General features: G+C 57.5%; 3 protein-coding genes across 6 annotated transcripts; 1 reads left to right on the forward strand and 2 right to left on the reverse strand.

The window, feature by feature from the left end:
• The first annotated feature begins 556 nt into the window (after window positions 1-556).
• Window positions 557-10179, forward strand: DPF2 (double PHD fingers 2). 4 transcript variants are annotated; one of them, XM_088155092.1, is made up of 12 exons: window positions 557-647; window positions 1852-2012; window positions 2549-2656; window positions 2831-2994; window positions 3380-3472; window positions 3688-3766; window positions 4327-4368; window positions 6066-6203; window positions 6323-6451; window positions 6787-6899; window positions 7418-7499; window positions 8070-10179. In XM_088155092.1, the coding sequence occupies exons 1-12, from the start codon at window positions 616-618 to the stop codon at window positions 8144-8146; spliced, it is 1218 nt and encodes a 405-aa protein (XP_088011218.1). In that variant the 5' UTR covers window positions 557-615; the 3' UTR covers window positions 8147-10179. The 4 variants fall into 4 exon arrangements, 2 of the variants coding, with proteins under 2 accessions (XP_088011218.1, XP_014748538.1); XM_014893052.2 differs by lacking the exon at window positions 4327-4368; XR_015798727.1 differs by lacking the exon at window positions 8070-10179 and having other exon boundaries at window positions 6323-6899; window positions 7418-7454.
• A 630-nt stretch (window positions 10180-10809) lies between these two features.
• Window positions 10810-15957, reverse strand: LOC106863549 (solute carrier family 22 member 6-like). The gene is made up of 10 exons (XM_088155091.1): window positions 15544-15957; window positions 15341-15444; window positions 14749-14903; window positions 14326-14494; window positions 13962-14085; window positions 13486-13595; window positions 12733-12947; window positions 12293-12401; window positions 11793-11996; window positions 10810-11087 (listed from the first exon to the last, which is right to left on the reverse strand). The coding sequence occupies exons 1-10, from the start codon at window positions 15919-15921 to the stop codon at window positions 11000-11002; spliced, it is 1656 nt and encodes a 551-aa protein (XP_088011217.1). The 5' UTR covers window positions 15922-15957; the 3' UTR covers window positions 10810-10999.
• Window positions 15958-18783: 2826 nt separating this feature from the next.
• Window positions 18784-23843, reverse strand: LOC106863550 (solute carrier family 22 member 6-B-like). Its single transcript, XM_088155099.1, has 10 exons — window positions 22573-23843; window positions 22077-22177; window positions 21689-21843; window positions 21244-21412; window positions 20757-20880; window positions 20275-20390; window positions 19933-20147; window positions 19627-19735; window positions 19330-19533; window positions 18784-19062 (listed from the first exon to the last, which is right to left on the reverse strand). The coding sequence occupies exons 1-10, from the start codon at window positions 22939-22941 to the stop codon at window positions 18996-18998; spliced, it is 1629 nt and encodes a 542-aa protein (XP_088011225.1). The 5' UTR covers window positions 22942-23843; the 3' UTR covers window positions 18784-18995.
• Between the last annotated feature and the right edge of the window lie 23 nt (window positions 23844-23866).

Consider the following 23866-nt stretch of genomic DNA (forward strand, 5'->3'; position numbering starts at 1 on the left):
AACCTCCTTTTTCCAGGATAAACCCCCTCATGCTCCACCATCATTTCCCCCTGACTCTCTGTCTATGTCTCCCTCACTCTCCCGCCTTGTTCTCTCCCATTTTTTCCCTCATTCTCCCCCCATCTTGTCATTCCTTCTCTCATCATTTTCCCCTCACACTGCCCCCTCCATTTTCCCCCTCAGTCTTCGCCCTCCATCTCCCCCCATATCCCCCACTCTGCCTCCCTCCTTCATCCCCATCCCCTCCCTTTCTCCCCGTACCTTCATCCTCCCCTTTCTCTCGGACTTCTCCCTTTTCCGTGCATTTTTCCCCTCAGATCCTTTTCCCGCCATTTTTCCCCTCAGGCCTTCGCCCCCCCCCACTCCCCCTTTTCCCGCCTTTTTCCCAGCGCACGCGCAGGGCGCACAGCGCCGCCCAGCGGCCGGGAGGACTCCACGCTCCCTTCCCCCGGCCCTCCCTCTCCTCCCTCTCCCTCCGCCTCCCCTTTCGCCGCCCTTCCCTCTCCTCCTCCTCCTTCCTCCGTCCCTCTCCCTCCTCCTTCCCCTCCCTCTCCCCGCCCCTCCCGCCCCTCCCTCCGCGCACGCGCCCCGCAGCGCCCCGGCGGCGGAGCCAAGATGGCGGCGGTGGTTCAGAATGTGGTCAAGCTGTGAGTGCGGGTCCCCCCCCTCGGGCCCCCCACCCCGCGGAGCGGGAATGGTGCGGCCCGGCCGAGCGCGGGAAGCGGGGCCCCCCCGCGAGCCGGGCGGGACCAAGTGGGCGGGGAGGGGGGGGAGAAGCGACACGCGCGCATTGTTCGCGGTGAACTTTGCTGGGGGGGGGGGTAAAGGACACCCCAAAATCCTCCCCAGCACCGGGAGAGCCGCGGGGATTTGAGGGGGGGGAGCCTGGGAGAGTCCCGAGGGTCCGGGAGGGTCCCCCTGGTCTGGCCCTGAGAAGGTCCCGGAGAGGGCACGGGGAGGGTTAATTCCTGTAAAGCCTTGAAATTCCCTAAATTGTATCCCTGTTATTCCCTGCGCTTCCTTTTGTATCCCTGAACTCCCTTGGGAGAGCATCCTGTGGAGGCCAAGGACGGGGGAGTCATCCCAACACATCCCTGTGCATGCCTGGAGATTCCCTGTGCATCCCCGAATATCCCCAAATATACCTAAATATCCCTGTACATCCTCTGTTCTTCCTTGCTTATTCCTGCACTACTTCCCTGTGCATCCCAGTGAGAGGGTCCTGGAGAGGCCGAGTTGGGGAGACCTTCCCTGTACTTCCCATAAATCCTTGTATTTCCCTCGAAATACCTGTATTCGACTTGAAATCCCGGTATTCCCTTTGAAATTTCGGTGTTCCTCTGTATATTCCTGTACTTCCCTTTAGATCCCTGTATTTCCCTGCGTATTCCCTGTATTTTCCTTCAGATCCCTGTATTTCCCTTTAAATCCCGGGATTTCCATCACTTTGCTACATCTTTTCCCTTCACACCCCTGGGAGTGTCCTGGACAAGCCAAGGAGTGGGAATTCTGTTCTTTATCCCGAATATTCCCCAACTGGGTCCCTGCGACTCTCCCGTACTGTCCCTGAGGGTTTCCAGGTCTATCCCTGATATTCCCTGGGTTTATCCCTGGTATTCCCTAGGCTTATTCCTGATATTCTCCAGGTGTATCCCTAACACATCCCAGTCACATTCCTGAGGGTTTCCAATCCCTGTGGGCTGTTCCTGTGCCATTCCCCGTGCCATCCCCATGCCAATCCCTGCCATTCCCCGTGCCATTCCCTGCCATTTCCCCGTGCCATTCCCCGTGCCATTCCCCGTGCCATTCCCTGCCATTCCCCGTGCCAATCCGTGCCATTCCCCGTGCCAGGCTGGGCGAGCAGTATTACCGGGATGCCATGGAGCAGTGCCACAGCTACAACGCGCGGCTCTGCGCCGAGCGCAGCGTGCGCCTGCCCTTCCTGGACTCGCAGACCGGCGTGGCCCAGAGCAACTGCTACATCTGGATGGAGAAACGGCACCGTGGGCCCGGTAAAACAACGGGGAAACGACGGGGAAACAATGGGGGAATGGCAGGGAAACAATGGGGAAACAATGGGGAGACAGTGGGGGAATGGCAGGGAAACAATGGGAAAATGCAGGAAAACACCAGGAGAACAAACAGCAGGAAAATGCCAGGAAAACACCAGGGGAACGGCAGGAAAACACCAGGGGAACGGCAGGAGAATGGTGGGAAATGATGGGAAACAATGGGGAAGTGATGGGGGAATGGGAGGGAAGTAACAAGGAAATGATGGGAAACAGTTGGAGAAGAATGGGGAAATGGGGAGGAAACACTTGGGAGAATGGGAGACAGTGAGAGAACAGTGGGAAAAAATAGGGAAACACTGGGAAAAACAACGGGGAAACAGCAGAAAAACCCCGGGGTGGGGAGCAGGGTCACTTTGGGCTCTTTTGTCACCTCCTTGGGAAAGTTTGGGATGTTTCATCACAACCTGGGATAATTCTGAGCACTTCAGTCCCTCCCTGGCCGGATTTTGGGGTAATTTGGGGGGTTTTTTTGGCAGGTTTGGCAGCCGGGCAGCTCTACTCGTACCCGGCACGGCGCTGGCGCAAGAAACGCCGCGCCCACCCCCCGGAGGACCCCCGGCTCTCCTTCCCCTCCATCAAACCCGGTAATTCCAGCCTTTCCCTGCTGGATTTCTGGGAATTCCACCCCGGATCCGCCAGCATCCCACCCCCTCTTTCCCATTTTTCTCTTTTTCCCACATTTTTTTTTTCCCATTTTCTTCCCCCTTTTCCCCCCTCGGTATTCCCCGTTTTCCCATGTTTCCCCCGTGTTCCTGCAGACACGGAGCAGGCTCTGAAGAAGGAGGGGTTGCTGTCGCAGGACGGGAGCAGCCTGGAGGCTCTGCTCAGGACGGATCCCCTGGAGAAGAGATCCCTGCCCGACCCCAGGATGGACGACGACAGCCTGGGCGAGTTCCCGGTCACCAACAGCCGTGCCAGAAAGGTAACGGGAATTACGGGAATTATACCAGGAATTACAGGAATTATAATGGGAATTACAATGGGAATAACACAGTGGGAAACGGGAATTCTGCACTGGTCACCAACAGCCGTGCCAGAAAGGTAATGGCAGTTATGGCAATTACAGGAATAATAACTGGATTTATGGGGTGGGAAATAGGAATTCTGGAATGGGAACAGGAATTCTGCACCAGGAACTGGGAATTCCAAGTTGGATCCAGGTGTGGCCCCTCCTGGGTTCTTTCCCATTTTTCCTGGTATTTTCCCAGTATTTTCCTGATATTTTCCCATTTTTCCTGATATTTTCCCTTTTTTCCCCGTTTTTTCCTGATGCTTTCCCCCCATGACTCCTCTGCTCCCGATTCCAGCGGATCCTGGAGCCCGATGATTTCCTGGACGATTTGGACGATGAGGATTATGAGGAGGACACGCCCAAGAGGAGGGGGAAGGGCAAGGCCAAGGTGAGCCAATTCCAGGGAATTCCTGGCGAATTTCCTCCACACAGAGAGGAAAAACTGGGATTTGCAGCGGGCCCTTCGTTTTTCCCAAATTCCCAAGGATTTGTCGTTCCCACCGTGTGGCACTGTTGGATCGTTCCTTCCCCTGTTCCCCATTCCAGCCTGGCTTTTCCCGTTTTTTTTTTTTTTTTTTGCCCAAATCCCGATTTTTCCTGCAGGGAAAAGGCGTCGGGGGGGCTCGGAAGAAGCTGGACGCCGCCATCCTGGAGGACAGGGACAAACCCTACGCATGTGACAGTGAGTGGGGACATTCCCGGGGCTGGGATCACAGAATTCCCACACCCGGGGGGGCAGGGCCAGCTCTCACCTCCCTCCCGTGGGGTTTTCCCACTGGGAATACTGGGGAACAGCCCCGGCACCGTGGGTTAGAACAACAGGATAAAACCAGGATAAAAACGAGAATAAAAACCAGGAGAAACTTCCCAAAGTACCCCCGAGGCCGGGAAGGCCCCTCCTCTTCATCCCAGTGGTTTTCCAGTGGTTTTCCAGTCCCTGGGATCATTCCCAGCCCTCCCTTAAGGAGCTGGGATCCAGCAGAGCCCTCAGAGCAGGGGCTCCATCCCTTCCAACCCCCTCAATGCACAAATCCCACGGGATAACGGGATGGGGAATCACAAGGGAGGCTTTGCCAGCTCCTTTTTCTCTCTTCTTCCTCCTGTCCTGCCACTTCCCAGCACTAATTCTCCCCCTGGCTCCCTGAGGTTGTGTTTTTCCTGCCCTTTTTTTCCCGGTTTTCCGTGTGTGTGTGTGTGTGTGTGTGTCCGTGTCCTCTCACGACTTCTCTTTCTGTGTTTCAGACAGTTACAAACAAAAGCATTCCTTGAAACCTCCCGACCGAGGTAGTTCCGCTCTCTCTCTGCTCGTTTTTCCTGCTTTTCCTCCTTTTTTTCCCCCCCGCCTTTTTTTCCCCCCCAAAAAAAAACCCAAAAACTTCCCCCTCTGGAGCCGCGGGATGGGCGGGAGGGGAGGGAGAAGCCAAAGGCCACGGGAGCGACGTCAGCGCCGGCCCCGCTGCGGCCCCTGACCCTTTTCCAGCAGGGAATGAGGCCGGGAAAACAAAGATTAACCCCCCTGTGGAGCCTGCAATGGGAAAAACACGGAGCTTCCACCCCAATCCCGGAGTTTCCACCCCAATCCCGGAGCTTCCACCCCAATCCCGGAGTTTCCACCCCAATCCCGGAGTTTCCACCCCAATCCCGGAGTTTCCACCCCAATCCACAGCTCCCCACTGTTGTTTACCCACTCCAAATCCGTGGGGTTTTGCCTTAAAAAAAAAACCAAAAAATCAGGATGGGCTGCAGAGGGGGTGGGGAATTTGGGATATTCCCGAAGCTCCTGTTTCTCACCTCGGGAGGAGAATTCCAGAGTCGTGTTTGGAAATTGTCCTAGAGGTTTTGGGGGGGGAAAAAAACCCAAAAAAGGTGACTTTGGAACCCCGTGGATTGGAAGGGAACCAGGAATTCCATGGGAATCACATTGGAATTGCTGCTTTTTCCTCGCTGCTGCTCCAGTCCCATTTTCCACAAGAATTCCCCCAGATCCCGGGGTGATTCCCGTGGCTCTTAGCCCAAAAAAAGCATCCTGGGCTGCTGGAGCCACCCTCCCTTTGGAAGTTCAGCCCCGTTTCCTGTGATCTTGCTGATTTTTCCCTCATTTTTCCACGGTGTGGGGGGATTTGGAGGTGGAAGCGGATCTGGAAAAGCTCCAAAATCGGGCAAATCTCATCCCAAAGAGGCACATTCTTAATTTATGGAAAAACACAGGGAAAACACATTGGGGAATGTCTGCACTGGGCCCTGGGATTCCCCATACAGCCCTGGTTTTTTTGGGATTTCATCCCAAATCCACTGGCTGGGAAGGAGCCAGATCCGGGCCTGGAAAGGGATTTTGGGAAAGGAAAAACCCCAAAAAATCCCTGGAAAAGCAGCACTGGGGAACTGGAGCCGATTCCCTGATCCACAAGGAGCCGGATGGAGGCAGAAATCTCCCAAATTCTGGGGTGGGAAATGGGAAAACCGATGGATTTTGGGGTTGGGAGCAGCCGGGATGGATCCAGGGCTGCTGCCAAATCCCTCCTTGGAACCCCAGAATTCCCGGGTTTCCCCTTCCCTCCGTTTTTAACCTCAGGATGGGATTTTTGGGGGTGGGAATTTCTTCTCCCTGATACCTTCCCAGTGGGGATTTTGCCATTGGATTGATCCTGGGGAATTTATCTGGAATTCTTTTGGAATCCTGGGGAATTCGCCTGGCATTCCTTTGGGATCCTGGGTCATTACGTGGAATTCCTTTGGGATCCCGGGGAATTTGGCTGGAATTCCATTGGAATCCCAGGGAATTTACCTGGAATCCCTCAGGAATTCCGGGTGCTTTTCCCCAATTCCAGCCCCTCGGGGAGCTCCCCCTGCTCTCCCAGCCCAGCACTGGGGTCGGGGCATCTTCGGAGGGTTCAGGATTTGGGATTTTCCTCCCCTTGCCCGGTCCCTGACTGGGATTTTCCCGGGTTTTTCCCGGGTTTTTTCCCGGATTTTCTCGGCAGTCTGCGGGAAGCGCTACAAGAACCGCCCGGGGCTGAGTTACCACTACGCCCATTCCCACCTGGCCGAGGAGGAGGGGGACGACAAGGACGACTCCCAGCCCCCCACTCCGGTCTCCCAGCGCTCCGAGGAGCAGAAATGTGAGGAAAAAAAACCTGGAATTATCCCCTGGAATTCCCTCTCTGGGAGGTGTCCCAGCTCCAGGCAGGAATTTGGGAATTCCGTGCCCTGATCCCGGGGTCCTGCTCCGCCTTTCCAGCCAAGAAGGGTCCGGATGGGTTGGCCCTTCCCAACAATTACTGCGATTTCTGCCTGGGAGACTCCAAGATCAACAAGAAGACGGGACAGCCTGAGGAGCTCGTGTCCTGCTCCGACTGCGGCCGCTCCGGTGGGACAGGAACCGAATTCCGGGGCGTGGAGGGGCTGGGATTGGGGAGGACATTTGGGATCGTGGATCCGAGACTGGGAGGAGCCAGACTGGGAGAGGATCTTTGGGATCGTGGATCCGAGACTGGGAGGAGCCAGACTGGGAGAGGATCTTTGGGATCGCGGATCCGAGACTGGGAGGAGCCAGACTGGGAGAGGATCTTTGGGATCGTGGATCCAAGGGTTTCCTTCTGGAGGAGCTGGATTGGGGCTGAGCTGGGGGAGTGGTCGGGATGTCCGTGTGTCCCTGATGTCCCCGTGTCCCTGGGCTGTCCCTGATGGCCCTGCTGTCCCCAGGTCACCCGTCCTGCCTGCAGTTCACGCCGGTGATGATGGCAGCAGTGAAGACGTACCGCTGGCAGTGCATCGAGTGCAAGTGCTGCAACATCTGCGGCACCTCCGAGAACGATGTGAGTGCCAAAAATCACCTGGGAATGTCCCCAAATCACCTGGGGGAGCAAAAAATCACCTGGGAATGTCCCAAAATCACCTGGGGGAGCAAAAAATCGCCTGGGAATGTCCCAAAATCACCTGGGATTGCCCCAAAGTTATCTGGGAGCGCCCCAAAACCCACCTGGAACCTGGGAATGCCCCAAATCCACCTGTGAACGCCCCAGAATTCCCACTGGAAGCTCTTATGTGGGAGAAATCCTCGGGGTTTAGGAGTCCATATGATCCTGGCAAGACTTCTTTTGGGGACAAACCTTTGGAATTTGGTAACCTGCAGGATCCCATTTGGGGAGAAAGCCTTGGGCTTTTAATCATCCCTAAAAATCTTCCTGCAGGAAACTTCTTGGAAAACAGGGAGGACAATTTTGGTTGTGGGATGAGGGGAGGGACACGGGTGAGGCTTTTGGGGGCGGGGGGGGGGGGGGTTGGGGAATGTGGGAATTTGGGGAGTGGGATGATGGGAATGTCCCCGGGGCAGGACCAGCTGCTGTTCTGTGACGACTGCGACCGCGGGTACCACATGTACTGCCTGACCCCGCCCATGGCCGAGCCCCCCGAGGGTGAGTCCGGCCCTTCCCGGCCCCGGGGATTCCTGATCCTGGGGGATTCCACCCCAAAACCTCCCCTGGGATTCCTGATCCTGGGGGATTCCACCCCAAAACCTCCCCTGGGATTCCTGATCCTGGGGGATTCCATCCCAAAACCTCTCCTGGGATTCCTCATCCTGGGGGATTCCATCCCAAAACCTCTCCTGGGATTCCTGATCCTGGGGGATCCCACCCCAAAACTTCCCCTGGGCTGGGAAACCTCGGGATCCTTCCTGGATTTCCTTCTGGAATGTGGGGAGGGGTTTTATTGTCCCAAGTCCTCCTCTTTTTCCTCCTTTTCTTCCTCTTTTTCTTCCTCCTCTTCCTCTTCTTTCATTCTCTTTTTCCTCCTCCTCCCTCCTTTCTTCTCCCTCTTCATCCTCCTCTCCATCCTCTTCCTCCTTTCCTTCTCTCCTCTTCCTCCTCCTCTCCCTCCCCTCCCCACCTTCCCCCCCTCATTAACCCCGTGGTTAATTAATTCCCTGCCCTCCTGGGGAGGATGAGGAGGGGCTGAGGCCGAAGGCTGACCCCGTTTCCCCACAGGGAGCTGGAGCTGCCACCTCTGCCTGGACCTGCTCAAGGAGAAGGCGTCGATTTACCAGAACCAGAACAGCTCCTGATCCTGCTCTTCTTCCTCCTCCTCCTCCTCCTCCTCCTCACCCCTCGGCTCTGGGGCCTTTATTCCCCCTTTTCTGGGTCATTTTCCCTCCTTTCTTGTTTGGTTTTCTTTTTTTTTTTTTTTTTTTTCATTTTATTTTCTTTATTTTCCTTTTTTTTGGGGGGTCGTTTTTATTTTATTCCCTTTTTTTTTTTTTTTTTTAGATTTTCTTTTTTTGATCCTCTCATTCCCTTTCACCCCCCCAATTTCCCTTTTTTTCCCTTCATTTAATCCTTTTTTTTTTTTTTTTTTAATCTTTTCCATTCCCTTCAGTCCACCTCTTTTTTTCCTCCCTTTTCCCAATTTTGGCTTTTTTTCCCCCAATTTTTTCCCTCCTGACATTTTTCGGGGTGGCCCCCCAGGGCGACATTTTTGGGGTGACTTTCATCCCTTCCCTCCCAATTCCCAGGATTTCACCCCAGAACTCACCCCCCTCCCCCTCCTGGCACTTCAGGTGCCAAATTTCCCTTTTCCCTTTTTTTTGGGGAATTCCGGGGCGATTTTGGGGCTTTTTTTTTTTTTTTTTCTTCCTTTTTCCATTTTTTGAGGGATTTTTCCCCACTTTGATTTTTTTTTATTCCCTTTTCCCTCATTTTTATCCTCCCCACCCCCCAGCATCCTGGCCCCTCCTCCACCCCCACGAGGCCTTACCCCTCCTCCACCACCCCAAAATGGGACAAAATCCCTGAATTTGGGGATTTCCCCCCCACACCCCTCCCCTGCTGGCACAAAATGGGGCAAAACCCCCCAATTTTGGGTTTTTCCCCTGGCTCCCCTCCCCCACCCAGGGTTGGTTTGGGGTTCGGGGGTGGGGGAGGGATGGAGGTTGATTTTTTGGGGGGGGGGGGGTAAAAAGCCCCTTTTGGCCCCAAAACGCCACTGGGGGAGGAGGGGAGGGGCTTGGGGCTGTGGAGACCCCCCCAAAATTCCCCAAATCCCCTCTCAAAATCCCCAGTTTTTCCTCTCCCCGGGTCCCGTGGACTGAATGTGCCTGTTTTTCTTAAAAAAAGAAAAAAAAAACAAAAAAAAAACAAAAAACACAAAAATAAATGGACTTTAAAGCACCTACCTCCAACTGCCCCTCCCCCCCTGCACCCCCAAATCCCCCCTGGATCCCCCCGAGAGGAGCCCCCGGGATGGGCCCCAAAAACGGCTGAAATTACCCAAAAATGGGCAAAACAACCCAAAAACGGCCAAAATAACCCCCCGAAAAAGCAAAATAATGCACAAAATGAAATAATCCCAAAAATACTGAAATAACCCAAAGTTTGACCAAAATAGCCCCAAAATGACCAAAGTTGCCCCATATTTACTGAAATTATGTTGAAATAACCCCAAAATTGACCAAATAGCCCCCAAAATTCCCCTCAAATTACTGAAATCACCCCAAAACTGACTGAGGTAACCCAAAATTATTCAAGTAACCAAAAAAAAAAAAAAAAAGACCAAAATAGCCCTAAAAGCACTAAAATAACCCAAAATTACTCAAATAGCTCTAAAACAACCAAATAACCCCAAGGTGACGAATGCATGAAAAAATATTGTTCAAATCCAAAATATCCCAAAATCTAATTGGGAATTGACCCAAGATAACCCAAAAAATCTTGGAAATTACCCCCCAAATGACCGAATTTCCCCAAAACCGGCTAAAATAACCCCAAAAAATGACCCCGAAGTGCCCAAAATTGACCCAAATCCCTGAAATTCCCCCCCGAAATTCCAGATCCCAGGCCCCATCCCGGTGGTTTCTCTCCTCCCCAACCTGAGCGCGATTTTGGGGGGAATCGACGGCGTTTTGGTTAAAAATGGGATTTTTTTTTTTCCCCCCCCCTGTTCTCGTGCCCTGCCGGGGGTGGGGACAGGGAAATGTCCCAAAACGGGGGGAATTCACCCCAAATCCCCCTGGGCGAAGCTTCACGGTTGTGTCTTATCCAGGAAAGAGCGAAACGACACCAAAACGGCTCAATTTTCATAATAAAAATTGCAAAAAATGGAGTCTTTGGGTTTTTTTTTTTTTAAAAAACGGGAGGTCTGGGGGGAAAATGGGATTTGGGGCAAAAAATTGAAGATTTGGGGGCAAAACTTGAAGATGTTGGGACCAAACTGAGGGATTTTGGAGGAAAAATGGGGATTTGAGAGCACGGTGGGGATTTAGGGTAAGAATGGGGGATTTGGGGTAAAAAAAAGCTGAATTTGGGGGGCTGGGATGTGGCTGCTTTGAGGTTGTGCTGCTCGGGTTTTGGGGTGAAAAATGCCATTTTTGGGGTTGGGATGTGGCTCCTCCAAGGGCCCAGCCCGAGGTTTCGCTGCTCTTTTTTTTGGGGGGGACAAATCTGCCCCGTTTGGATTTGTTTGTTTGGGTTTGTTTTTTTTTTCTCTCTTTCTCTCCTGCCTGGAAATGTGAATTAATCCCATTCCCAGATTTATTTGGCAGCCAAATCTCCAGAATTGGGGCAAAGGTCAACGAGCTCTGGGAATTCCAATTAACACTCGTTAACGAGCTCCGGGGGGGATCCCCCAATGTCTGAGCCCTTTTTTTTTTGGGGGGGGGGGTGGGGACACCCCCAGACCCTCCAGCCCCCCCCAGAACGGCGGCGAGATCCCGAAATTCCCACGAGATTTTATTGGGATGCAATAAATAATTGAACTTATTTATTTACTTATTTGGATTCAATAAATAACTGCATTTATTTATTTATTTATTCATTCATTGGGATTCAATAAATAATTGAATCTGAGGGGAGGGGCTGGGGAAGGGGGCTTTAGGGGGGGGGTCCCGGCCCCAAAATTCCCCCCGGGAGGTCCCAACCCCCCCTCAGGCGCTGTCCTTGCTCTTGGTGCTGCTCAGGGGGACGGCGACATCGTCGTCCTGGACGTGCCCCGCCCTGCAGGGACCCCAAAATCTCCCAGTCTCTCCCCAGAACTCCCCAAATTTTCATCCTTCCCCATCCCACCACCTTCAACCCTTCCCAAAAGCTTCAACTTTCTCCCCGAAAATGTTCAGGTCTTCCCAAAACTCTCAAATCTTCCTGACCCCAAAACGTCCAACCCAACCCCAAACCTTCATCCCAAACCTCCCAACCCAACCCCAAAACTTTTTTCATCCCTTTTTGACCCCAAAGCTCCGGGGTTCCTCCAAAACGTCCCAGCCCAAGATGGGAATAATCCCCCCAGGGCAGGGTTAGGGGGTCCTGGGGGGTCCTGGGGGCTCAGAGGGGTCCCTGGGCAGTCCCGGGGGGCTCAAGGGGCTCTCAGGGTGGGTTTGGGGGGGTTCAGGGGGTCCCCGTGGTGTTCTGGGTGGTCCCGGGGAGTTCTGGGTGGTCCCAGGGGGCTCAGTGGGTTCTGAATGGTTCCTGAGGGTCTCGGGCGTCCCTGGGGGTCTGTGGGGGTACCGGGGGTCCCAGGGGTCTCTGGAGGGGTCCCATGGGATCCCATGGGGTCCCGGGAGTCTCTGTGGGGGTCCCGGGGGTTCTCTGGGGGTCCCATGGGGTCTCTGGGGGTCCCATGGGGTCCCGGGGGGTCTCTGGGGGTCTCTGGGGGTCCCGGGGGGTCTCTGGGGGTCCCGGGGGGTCTCTGGGGGTCCCGGGGGGTCTCTGGGGGTCCCTCACCGCCGCTCGACGTCCTGGACGGTCTCGGGCAGCGCGGCGTTGCGGGTCTCGGGCAGGAAGGCCGTGGCGATGGCCGAGACGATCGGGGCGGCGCCGTAGATGACGAGCGGCAGCACCGGGGTCACTTCGGCCGTGAGCCGGACCAGGGGGGCAACCATCCCCCCCACGCGGGCCATGGTGCCCCCCAGGCCCATCCCCGTCTGCCTGGGTGGGGTAACGAGAGCCGGGTTAACGGGGACTGGGGTAACGAGGGTTGGGTTAATGAGGGTTGGGGTAACGAGGGTTGGGTTGGCACGTGGACGGTGATTGGACAGTGATTGGATGGTGCTGGACAGTGACTGGACAGTGATTGGACAGTGATGGACAGTGGACAGTGATGGACAGTGATTGGACGGTGATTGGACGGTGCTGGGCAGTGATTGGATGGTGCTGGACAGTGATTGGACGGTGATTGGATGGTGCTGGCTGGGTGAGGGCGGGGCTGTGCTGGCCACACCCACCTGATGACGGTGGGGAAGAGCTCCCCAGAGAAGATGTAGGCGCAGTTGAAGGAGGCGGCCAAGGCGCCCTTGCCGATGACGGCGAAGGCCATGCGCAGCGCCGGCAGCTCTGGGGGGGGCCACAGCGTCACCCCCCGCCCATGGCGCCTCCGTGGGGCCACCTGGGGTCATCCCCATCCCACAGTGACCCTGTGGCCCCCTAATGACCCCTCACCCAGCCAATGATGGTCCTTCATCATCCCTCCATGCCATTGTCATCCATCCCTCCATCCTCCCTCCATCCTCCCTCCTCCATCCATCTCCCTCCCCACTCCACCTCTTTGCCCTCCATCGTCCATCCCTCCATCCCTTTGTCCTCCAACCCATTTTCCTCCACCTCATTGTTCTCCATCCATCCATCCCTCCCTCCCTCCATCCCCATCCCCTGTTCCCCCTCCCACCGCTGGGCACGAAGATGTTGGCGAGGATGCAGAGCCCGGCGAGTGCCAGGGATCCGCCCTGGGCCACGCGCCGGCCCAGGCAGGAGATGACGAGCACGGACAGGAGCTTGGCTGGGATGTCCACGGCCCCAAACACCAGCTGGCTCAGGTAAACGTTGAACCCAAAGCCCTGCAGGTCCATGGCCAGCCCATAATAGGCGAAGCTGGTGGAGAACCTGCACCAAAACTCAACAGATCAGCACCAAAACCACCCAAAATGGGGGCTGGGACTCCAAAAAATGGAGCTTGTCCCAAAATTTGGAGCCCTGAAAAGGGGGGGGGGGGGGGGGGTGGTCCCAAAAGATGATTTTTTTTTTTTTGCCCCAAAAATTGTGGGTTTGTCCCACAAAGTGGATTTTTCCTCCCAAAAAGATGGGAGATTTTACCCCAAAAGCTGTTTCCTCCTCCCCAGAGAAGTGGGTTGTTTCCCCCAAAGCTGTTTCTTGCCCAAAAGATGAAGTTTCTTCCCAAAAAAAGATCAGGACTTTTTTCCCCCAAACGTATTTTTTCCCCAAAATACTTTTTTCTTAACAAGTGAAGGAGTTTCCCCAAAAAATGGGGATTTGCCCCAAAAGGTGGGGGAATCTTTTTCCCTTAAAAGCTGATTTTTGGACCCAAATATGGGTTATATTCCCCGAAATGTGGGGGTTTTCCCCAAATAGTAATTTTTATTTTTTTTTCCCCCCAAAAAAGCTGTTTTTTGCAGGGACGCACCAGACGAAGGAGACCCCGCACGACACCGTCCTCATGCCGGGGGTCCGGACGAGCGCGGCCACGGCCCCGCCCGGCAGCGGCGGCTCCCGGCGCACCAGAGCCCGCAGCACCTGCAGAGAGCCCCGGGAACACCTGAGAGAGACCCCCGGGACCTTCGGGACCCCCGGGATGTGCGGGATCCGCCCCGGGGAGGGCGCAGAGGGGATGGGGAGGGGGATCCGGAGGACTCGGGGAGGTCTGGGGGGGGGATCCAGGAGTGATCCGAGGGGTCTGGGGGGAGTCACGGGGATCTGGGGGGATTGAAGCCGAGGAGGGAGGGAATGGCGAGAGGGATCGATGGGAGAACGGGAGGATTTGGGGGATCTGCCACGACCGAGGCTGGGCAGGGATAGAGGGGAAGGTACCGGGTTAGGGGGGCAGATTAAGGGGATTTGGGGGTTCAGAGGGATGTGGGAGACCCCCAAACCCCTCCCCACCTCCTCACTGAGTTTGTCCCCCTCCTCCTTCCTGCCGTTGACCCGCGCGACTTTGCGGAGCCCCCGCAGGGCCAGGTCGGGTCTGCCCGAGGTCACCTGCCAGCGCGCGGACTCCACGTACAGCCTGGGGAGGGGGGACAGGGACAGGTGACACTGGGGGCTCCTGAACCCCCCCCTCCCGGCATCCCACTGCTCCAAAGGATCCCAAACTGGGGGGTCAGGGGGTCCCAACACCTCCCACTGCCGAGGTGGACACCGGGGTGGACACAGGGTGGTCACAGGGTGGGCACAGGGGTGGGCACAGGGTGGGCACAGGGTGAGCACAGGGTGGGCACAGGGGTGGGCACAGGGGGTATTCCCGTACCAGGAGTAGAAGAAGAAGACGAAGAAGGGCAGGGACACGGCGAGCTGCAGCTGCCGCCAGTGCGGGAGCCCGAAGGCCGCGGCCGCCAGCACGAACTGGCCCAGGGTGTAGCAGTAGCCATTGATGGTGCCCACCACGGCCCGGGCCTCGGTCGGGATCCACTCCATGCCTGAGGGACACCGAGGGGTCAGGGCTGTGCCGGGGGGGCAGCGGGGTGGGGTCCCCGTGGGGGTCACTGGGGTTGGGGTGGGGTCCCCGTGGGGGTCACTGGGGCTGGGGTGGGGTCCCCGTGGGGGTCACTGGGGTTTGGGGTGGATGTGTGGGTCCCTCCCTTGTTTGGGGTCCCTCCCTGCGTTTGGGGGGATTCCTCCCCGGGTCGGGGGTCCCTCCCTGAGTTTGGGGTTCCTTCCCCCGGGGTCTCACAGAGCGAGGCGGAGTTGAGGGACACCCCGGCCATGGCCAGCCCGGTCAGGAAGCGGCACACGCAGTAAACCAGGAGCGAGGGGGCGGCGGCCGTGCCCACCCCCATCGCCCCCAGCTGCAGGTAACACCAGGTGAGCAGGGCCCGGCGCCCGAACCTGTGGGAACACGGCACTGGGAGCGCTGGGAACATTGGGAGCACTGGGAGCACTGAGAACATTGGGAGCATTGGGAACATTGGGAACATTGGGAGCACTGGGAGCACTGGGAGCACCGGTATGGGGAATATGGGGAACACTGGGACGCACTGGGATGGGAGAATGTTGGATTCTGGAGATACTGGGATGGGGATGTGGGTACTGGGAAGGGGGACGGGGTGCTGGAGGCCACTGGGCACTGGGATGGGCACACAAGGCACTGGAAACACTGGGATGAAGAATACTGACACTGGGAAAACTGGGAACAGTGGGAGTGACTTGGAGACAGAGGAGGACAAGCCCTGCTGGGACTGGGGACACTGGGACAGCAGGGCCAGAGGGAGCAGAGAACACGGCGCCTCCTCCCAGTCCCTCCCAGTCCCTCCCAGTCCACGCACTTGTCGGACAGGACCCCGAAGAGGCTGGAGCCCAGCAGGATCCCGGCCATGTAGATGGACTGGGCCACCTGCCTCAGCTTCTGCGAGTCACACACCAGGTCCCACTGCCGGGGGAGGGGACACGGGGTCAGCACGGGGTCACCACAGGGACACCACAGGGTCACTGGGATCCCCCCCCACCCCTGAGGTGTCCCCCGCCTCACCTCGGTGACGATGGTGTCCCTGAAGATGCCATCCAGGTAGGTCCAGCCGTCGTGGCACGGCTCGGTGGCCGCCTCGCCGGCCGTGCCGTTGGCCGAGCCGTTGGTGGCCAGGAGGTGCCACTGGGGCTCCAGGAAGCGCCGGCAGCGCTGGGGCCGGAGCTGCCCCTCCCAGGGGATGGACACGGCCAAGGGCACGGTGGCCGCGCTGGCGTTGGCCACGGGCCGGGGCCGGCAGTGGTGCTCGGGGACACCGGCCGTGAAGTTCTGCAGGAGGTTGTGGCTGGCCAGCATGAGCAGGGGAATGGCCAGCGCGGCCACGTAGGTCACCTGGAAACGGCCCATGCCCCCCAGGCGGGCCAGCAGCTCCACGAAGGACATGGCCGGAGAGGGGACGGAGCTGGACACGGCCCTGGTCAGCTGGGGGGGGAGAGAGGGGGGGAGGTCAAGGAATGGCCACAGGGGGGTCAGTGGATGGACAGACCCAGGGATGGACAGAGGATGGACAGGAGAGGTCAGGGGTGGTCTGGGTGGTCTGGGTGGTCAGGGGTGGTCTGGGTGGTCTGGGTGGTCAGTGGAAGGATGACCAAGGGGCAGAGGGAGGGGAATAAAGGTTGGACTCAGGGCTGGAGGAAGGACACGGAGTGGCCAAGGGCAGATGGAGGACGGGGGGTGGTCGCCAGCTCAGCCATGGCAGCGGCTAACACCACCCAGGACCCTCTATTGATCACCTTTTGATTGTTCAATCAATCAATCAATCAATCAATTTGGTCTATCAGATGAATCAACTGATGTGTTAATGATCTATCAGTCTGATTGATCAATCTGCTCTCTATCAATCTCTATTGATCTATTGATCAGTCTATCAATGTCTCTCTGTTTATCAATATATTGATCTACGATCTCTTCATCAATCCAATTCTCACCCTGTCAATCTCACTCTATTGATCAATCAATCAATATTGATTATTTCTTGCTCTCATCTTCCCCCATCCCTTCCTCAATTAATCAGTCTTTTGATCAATCAATCAATCAATCAATCCTCCCTCCCCCTGTCCCACCAATCCATCCTGATCAATCGATCCCCACCTGCTCTGCTCTTCCTCCTCTTCCTCCTCCTCCCTCGGCCGCTGCAAGGCTCTGGCTCGGACTCTCAGATTGTCCGTCCCTCTGTCCGTCCCTCTGTCCGTCCCTCCGTCCCTCTGTCCGTCCCTCCGTCCCTCTGTCCGTCCCTCAGCCCCGCCCCCCCGCCCCCCTTCACCCGCCAGTCAATCAATCAATCAATCAATCAATGGATTTATTTCTCTGCTGGCCACCACTCCTGTCTCTGCCCATTTATTGATCCTTATCCTATCAACAGATCGATTATCTGCTGATAATCAACCTATTGATCAATCTATTGATCCCTGCCAATCAATCCAGCGAGTTCTTCCTCTATTGATAAATTATTGATCTCTAGACTCTCTTTATCTATATTGGGTTGATCATAATTAGTCCACGATCTCTTTATGTATTAATTTATTGATCCATACGTTTCCGTTATTGATCTATTGACCTATTGATTAATCTATTATGTATTGACGGCTTGATCAATCAATGTATTGATCTAGGGGAATCTGTATTGATCCCTCTGTTAGTCTGTGTATCTCTAGTACCAATAAATTGATCACCAATCTATTAATTGATCATCTCGTTGGTCTCTGTTTTTCTGTTGATGAATCTATTGAAGCATCATCGACCAATCAGAATAATGATCTCCTTCTCCATCAATCATTCTAATGATCCAGTTATTGATTTATAATCCATTGATCAATGTATCAATCTTAACCTCTCCACTGACCAGTCTCTTGGCCTGTGGTCTTCCTATTGATTGATTTATGGACCTTTAATTGCTCTCTTGGTTGATTAATTAGCCTTTAATGCCTCTATTGGTTGATTTATTTATTTTGATCTTTCTATTGATCAACCCCCTGACCTCTAATCTCTCTATTGATCAGCCCTTCTCTCCATCAATCAATTCATCAATTGAGCTTTGCTCTCTCTTCTCACCTCACCGGGCTCTCCATGACCAACCCATCACTCTGTCTATTGATCACTCACCTGTCTGACTCACCTGTCCGTGGCTCCCGGTGCCTCCCGGCTCTCCCAGCACCAGCTCTGGCTGCCCGGAGCCCTCGGTGGCCGCTACCACCGCCCCATGGCCCTGCCCTGCCCCCGGCCTGCCCCGTTCCTATTTAAGGCCACCCCGGTCCCGGTTAACGTTTGACTCCGGATCCGGCCATGGGTCGCTGGAGACGCTCTGGGGCGGAAATGCCGGTGCCGACCACGCCGGGAACCCCCAACCGTGGCCTCTCCGTGCCACCAAATCCCTCCTCATCCTCGGCCTGGACACCCCCAGGTGTCCCCTGGCAGGTGGGGCCCCCGGCCCCCTCCGGGCCGTGCTGCCCCTCCAGGGTGGATCATTGATGAGGAAAAGTCCCGGGGACCCTGAACCGCATCCCGGGAGCCCCTTGGACCCCGGGCCGGAGGGCGGCGGGGGCAGCGGAGCGTGGGCAGGATGGGGGGGGGGGGGGGGGGGCCCGGACACCCGGATTGGGGTCAGGGGACAGGTGGGGATGGTGTGGGCTGGACACGTGGATCCTCGGGATCTGCGGGGACTTGGGAATTCTGGGACATCCCTGTGTCCTCAGAATGTTGGGAATCCTTGGGATCCCGAATCCCTGGACATTCAGGCACCGGAGTCCTCGCTCCTTGGGATCCTGGGATCTTTGGGATCCTTGGGATCCCGGAGTCCTCGAGATCTCTGAGCTCTTGGGATGACTGGGCACTCTGGGGCTGGGATCTTGGGTCCTTGGGGTCCCTGAGGCTCCAAAACACCTGAACCCTTGGGGTCCTGGGTCTTTGGGATGTTCAGCATCCAGGGATGTGGGTCCTTGGGGTCCGTAGGCACCTGGACATGGGGATTCTTGGTATCCCCGATCCCTGGGATCCCCGATCCTCAGGATCCCTGATCCTCAGGATCCCTGATCCTTCCCTCACTCTCTCCTGGCCTTGCCCATCCCCGGACCGAGGGGAGGGGCTCGGGGGGTCCCGCGGTGCCGAGGCCGCAGTGTCCCGCTGATTCCCGTATTTTCCTTCGGGGCGGGACGGGTCCGGCTGCGCGGGACCCCCCGCGGCCGTGGGAAAACAACCCCCACCCCCACCCCACCCCCACCGGCCGCGTTTCACACGAGTTTTGCTTTTATTGTTTTTTATTCCAGCGCGGCCGGACCGTTCCCGATTTCAGGGAGCCCCAGCGTCACCCCCCCACTCTGCAGGGAGGGGCACCCGGGTCCCCTCATGGTCACTGTTGTCCCTTTGCTCTTCGGGGGGGGCTTGAACCCTCTCCACCCCCCAAATCCTGCTCATTCATCCGACGGGGGCTGAGAGTTTTGGGGGTGCCCTGGGGGGTGGCACTAATGGGGCTGGGTGGGCCGGAGCGGGACCTGGAGGTGCTGGGCTTCGTCCTTCTGGGATCGTGACCTGGTGGGGAGGGAGGGAGGGAGGGGTGAGGGAGGGGTTGGAGGGAATGGCAGGGGGTTTCATGGTGCTGCTCCATCCATCTGTCCATCATCCATCCATCATCCATCATCCATCCATCATCCATCCATCAATCATCCATCCATCCCTCCATCCCTCCATCCCAACCCACTTCCCTCTCTCCACCCTCACCTGCAGCCAACCCTTCTCTACCTCTGTCCCTCCCCATCCATCCATCCCCTCCCCTCCCCTTATCCTCTCCAGCCCCACCTTCCCTCCACCTCCTCCACGGTCTCGGGCAGGGCCATGTTCCGTGTCTCGGGCAGGAACGTGGCCACCAGCCCCGACACCACGGGCGCGGCGCCGTAGATGATGAAGGGCAGCACCGGGAAGAGCTCGCCCGCCATCTTCACCAGGGGGGCCATGATGCTTCCCAGCCGCGACATGGTGTTGGCCAAGCCCATGCCTGTCTGCCTGTGGGACACCCGAAGTCCTGAGGGCACCTGAGGGCACCTGAGGGCACCTGAGGGCACCTGAGGGACCGCCCTGGCCGTGCCCCCTCCTTACCGGATCACGGTGGGGTAGAGCTCGCCGGTGTAGAGGAAGACGCAGTTGAAGGACGCGGCCAAACAACCTTTGCCAAAGACAGCCAGGGCTGTCCGGAGTGTCCGCAGGTCTGTGGGGACAAGGTGACACCTGGGAGTCACCTCAGTGTCCCCACTTGGGCTACTTGACAAGAGAGCAGCCCAAACACCAGGATTTGGGGCAAATCCCCCAGGAAAAGTTAAAATGACCCAACCTGAGGGTCCCACCAATGGGTTGGGCTCATCTCAGAGAGGTTGGAGATTTGGGGACCACCACCCCTGGCCTCACCTTGCGGCACCAAGATGTTGGCCAGGATGGCCAGGCCGGCCAGGATGAGGGCGATGGCCTGGGTGAAGCGGCGCCCCACGTAGGTGATGGTGAGGATGGACATCAGCTTGGCCGGGAAGTCCACGGCGCCGAAGATCAGCTGGATGATGTAAATGTCGAACTCAAAGTTCTGCAGGTCCATTGCCAGCCCGTAGTAGGCAAAGCTGGTGGAGAACCTGGGCCCGGAGTGGGGACAGGGGGTGAAAATGTCACCTGTGGGGAGGTGTGGGGTGGCACGGGGGGGTCAGGGATGTGCAGGGGGATGGACAATCCCCCACTGGTGTCCTGCACCCCCAGCCCTACCACACGAAGCAGAGGCAGAAGGAGATGCGGCGCAGGACGGGCGTCCGGACCAGGTCAACCACGGTGTGGCGAGTCCTCGATGACGTCATCTCCTTTTCCATGTGGGACCTCAGGGTCTGGAGGGACAGGGGGGGTCTGGGATGGGGGTGGGGCACTGGGGACCCTCATGTGACTGGGCAGGATGGGTGGAAGAGGGGAAGGGTGGTCACAGGGGGATAGTGGGATGGAGGTGGTGAATTCACAGATGGGTGGAAGGGATGGGTGGAAGGGATGGGTGGGATGGGTGGGGATGGGGGAGATGGAGATGATGGAGATGATGGACGTCACTGAGGTGATGAAGGTGATGGATGGACGGACAGGATGCGTAAGGGATGGCGGATCCCAGTGACCATGGATGGACAGCTGACCATGGGGTGGACATTTAAGGGACCCCCATAAAACACCCCAGGGACACCCTGGGGGACCCGGCCAGAGCCTTTTACTTCAATGTCGAGCTTGTCCCCTTCCTCCTTCTTCCCGTTGATCCTGGCCACCTTCTGGAGCTCCCGCAGGGCCTGGTGGGACCTCCCCACCATGACGAGCCACCGCGCTGACTCCGTCAGCCACCTGCACGGGAGGGGACGGGCCAGGAGCCCGGCACTGTCACTGTGCCACCTCCATCCCACCGGCAATGTCCCCTCGTCCCTCTGGCCAGCATCATCATCACTCTGTGTCCCTGCTGTCCACCCAGCCATCACTGGACCTGTCAGTGTCCACCCAGCCATTCCTGGACATTCTGTTCATCCAGTTCTGCTCTCACCTTTCCTTCTGCCCACCTGTCCATGCACACCCCCCCCCCGTTCCATCCATGCCACCACCCTTCCATCCATCCATCATCCATTCATCATCCATCATCCATCCATTCTCCATCCTCTATCATCCATCCATCATCCCTCCCTCTCTCCATCCCTCCCCCTTCCTCCTCCTCACCAGGAGTAGAGGAAGAAGCCGAAGAAGGGCAGGGACACCACGAGCTGCAGCTGCCGCCAGTCGGGGACAGCGAAGGCGATGCCGGCCAGCAGGAACTGCCCAGCTGTGTAGCAGTAGCCCATGAAGGTGCCCACCAGTGCCCGCATGTGTGTCGGCATCCACTCCAGCGCTGCAGGACGTGGCACGTGAGGACCCCTGGGAGTGCCCACCGGGACCCCAGGGGACGGGGAGACCACCAGGGTGGTGCCCACAGGTATCCCAGGGGAACGTGGAGCCCAGGGCAGGTTCTGGGGGGACATGGACCCACAGGTTCAGGGGACATGGACACCACCAGGATGGTGCCTGAGGACATGGACACCACTGGGATGTTCCCACAGTTCAGGGGGACACGGAGCCCACCCAGGCGGGTGCCCAGGACAGGTCCTGGCCCCAGGGGGTCACGTACAGAGGGAGACGCTGTTGAGGACGATGCCTGAGAAGGCCATGCCCGTCAGGAAGCGGAACAGACAGTACACGGTGAAGGTGGGCGCGAAGGATGAGCAGGTGCCCATGGCGGCCATCTGCAGGTAGCACCAGGTGAGCACCGAGCGGCGGCCGAACCTGGCCAGGGAGGAGGAGGAGGAGCGGGGGGTGAGGAGGAAGAAATGGGGGTGGAGGACGAGGAAGAGAAAAAGGAAGAGGAAGAGAAGGGAAGGGATAAGGAGGAAAAAGAAGGTGAGGAAAAGAAAGAGGAGGAGAAGGAGGAGAGAGAGGATGAGGAGGGAGCGAAGAGGAGACAGAGAGGGTGAGAGAATCCCCCCGGTGCCACCTCCTGCCTGCAGGGCCCCCCTCACCTGTCCGAGAGCCCCCCGAAGACGCCGCCCACCAGGACCCCGGCCATGTAGAGCGACTGCGCCAGCTGCTTCAGCCCCCGGGAGCTGCACACCAGGTCCCACTGCCAAGGGACAAGGACACAGCGTGGGACAGAGATCAGGGTCCCCTCTGGCCTCCCGAACCCCCAAAGCCCCCATGGTGACCAGTGAGGTAGATGAACGGCCAATGGAAAGGTGGCACGGAATGCTTGGCCACCCTTCCCATGGTTGGAAGGTCCATCCAAGGGTCCTGTGACCCCCTTGTGACCCCGTTGCGACCCCCTTGTTGATGGCCACCAACTCCCCATCCCTCCCTTTCCCTCCTGGTGTTGAGCAGAGAAGATGCTCCAGCTGGGTGAGGTCAGCGTTGCGTTGGCAGCAGACCCTCCCTCGGTGCCTCCAGGTGGGACCCTCCCACAGAATTGTGTGAAAATCCCACCAGACCCCCCCCCCAAACCTCCCCGGACCCCCGTCCCACCTCGGTGATGATGGTGCTGGTGAAGACGCTGCGGTCGTAGCTCCAACCATCGCCGCACGGCTCCGTCTCCAGCAGCCCAGAGCCGTTGGGTGCCGAACCGTTGGCCTCCAAGAGCCACCACTGGGGTGTCACAAAGCGCCGGCACCGCTCCCCACGGGGCACCCAGACCCTCAGCAGGGCCTCGGGGTCGAGGCCGGTGGCGTTGGCCTCGGGGCGCAGGCGGCACCGGTGGTCGCTGGTGGCGGCGGTGAAGTTCTGCAGGAGGTTGTGGCTGGCCATCATCAGCACGGGCAGCGACAGCAGCAGCACCGACAGCACCTGGAAGCGTCCCATGCCCCCCACGTGCTCCAGGAGGCTGGCGAAAGCCATCGTGCCACCACCGGGGCCGGGTGACGCCCCACAGCCATGCAGAGCCCCCGGATTTCAGAGGTTTCACCCCAAAAACGCCTCCCTGGCCCCACGCGGTGTCTTCCCTCCGGCAGCACCCGGGGGTGGGTTCCTATATAACCCAACCCATGGGTGGCTTGGGTTAATGTTTGATGTCTCCGGGGGGTTTTTGGTGGTTTTCCAACGGGAGAAGGCAAAAGTGCAGCACAAAGGCACCCAGAAGTAAAAAAAAAGGGGTTTTAGGGGCAAAAGTCTCTCAAAGTGGGGCAAAACTGGAGCAATATGGGGCAGGAAAACAAGGAATACCTGATTTCTTTTAATTATTATTTCACAGCATTGCTTTTTTGAGGGGAAACTCAAGTTTTGGAGAGGGGCCATCCAGGAGGTTGGGTGGGCGTCAGGTTGGGCATCTCAGAGAAAGGAAATCTCCTGGCCAATGTCTGGCCTTCGGTGGCACCTTTGGGTTAAATTTTAGTGACTTCAGTGGTCAAAAGGGGACCAAAAGGTGCTGACAGAGGTGGCCCTGTCTGGGTCAGTGCATTCCCCACCGGGGATTAATTTTTCACAGGGAGGTTGATGGGGCCAAGGGACACATCAGCAATGGGAGCAAGGGCCGGGGTGGCTTTGGGGGACGGAAATCGGGGAAGGGGCACGGGAGGACGTGGGGTGGGATTCGAGAGCTCCTGGTGCTCCCCCACCTTCTCCGGGGTTTGGTTTGCCTCCAGCAGAACAGGAGTTGGTTGGGGTCATTGAGGATTATCTTGTTGGAGGTGACGTGTGGTGCCACCTTACTTGAGGTGACATCGGGGACAGTTCTAGGGCATCGTCCTATTGGACGAGGTTGTGAGGTGTCTTTAAAAATGGGGGTCTTGGGTGCCACCTTATTGATGGACAAGGTTGTGAGGTG

This window comes from Sturnus vulgaris, chromosome 34, assembly GCF_052056855.1.
Source record: "Sturnus vulgaris isolate bStuVul1 chromosome 34, bStuVul1.hap1, whole genome shotgun sequence".
NCBI lineage: Eukaryota > Metazoa > Chordata > Aves > Passeriformes > Sturnidae > Sturnus > Sturnus vulgaris.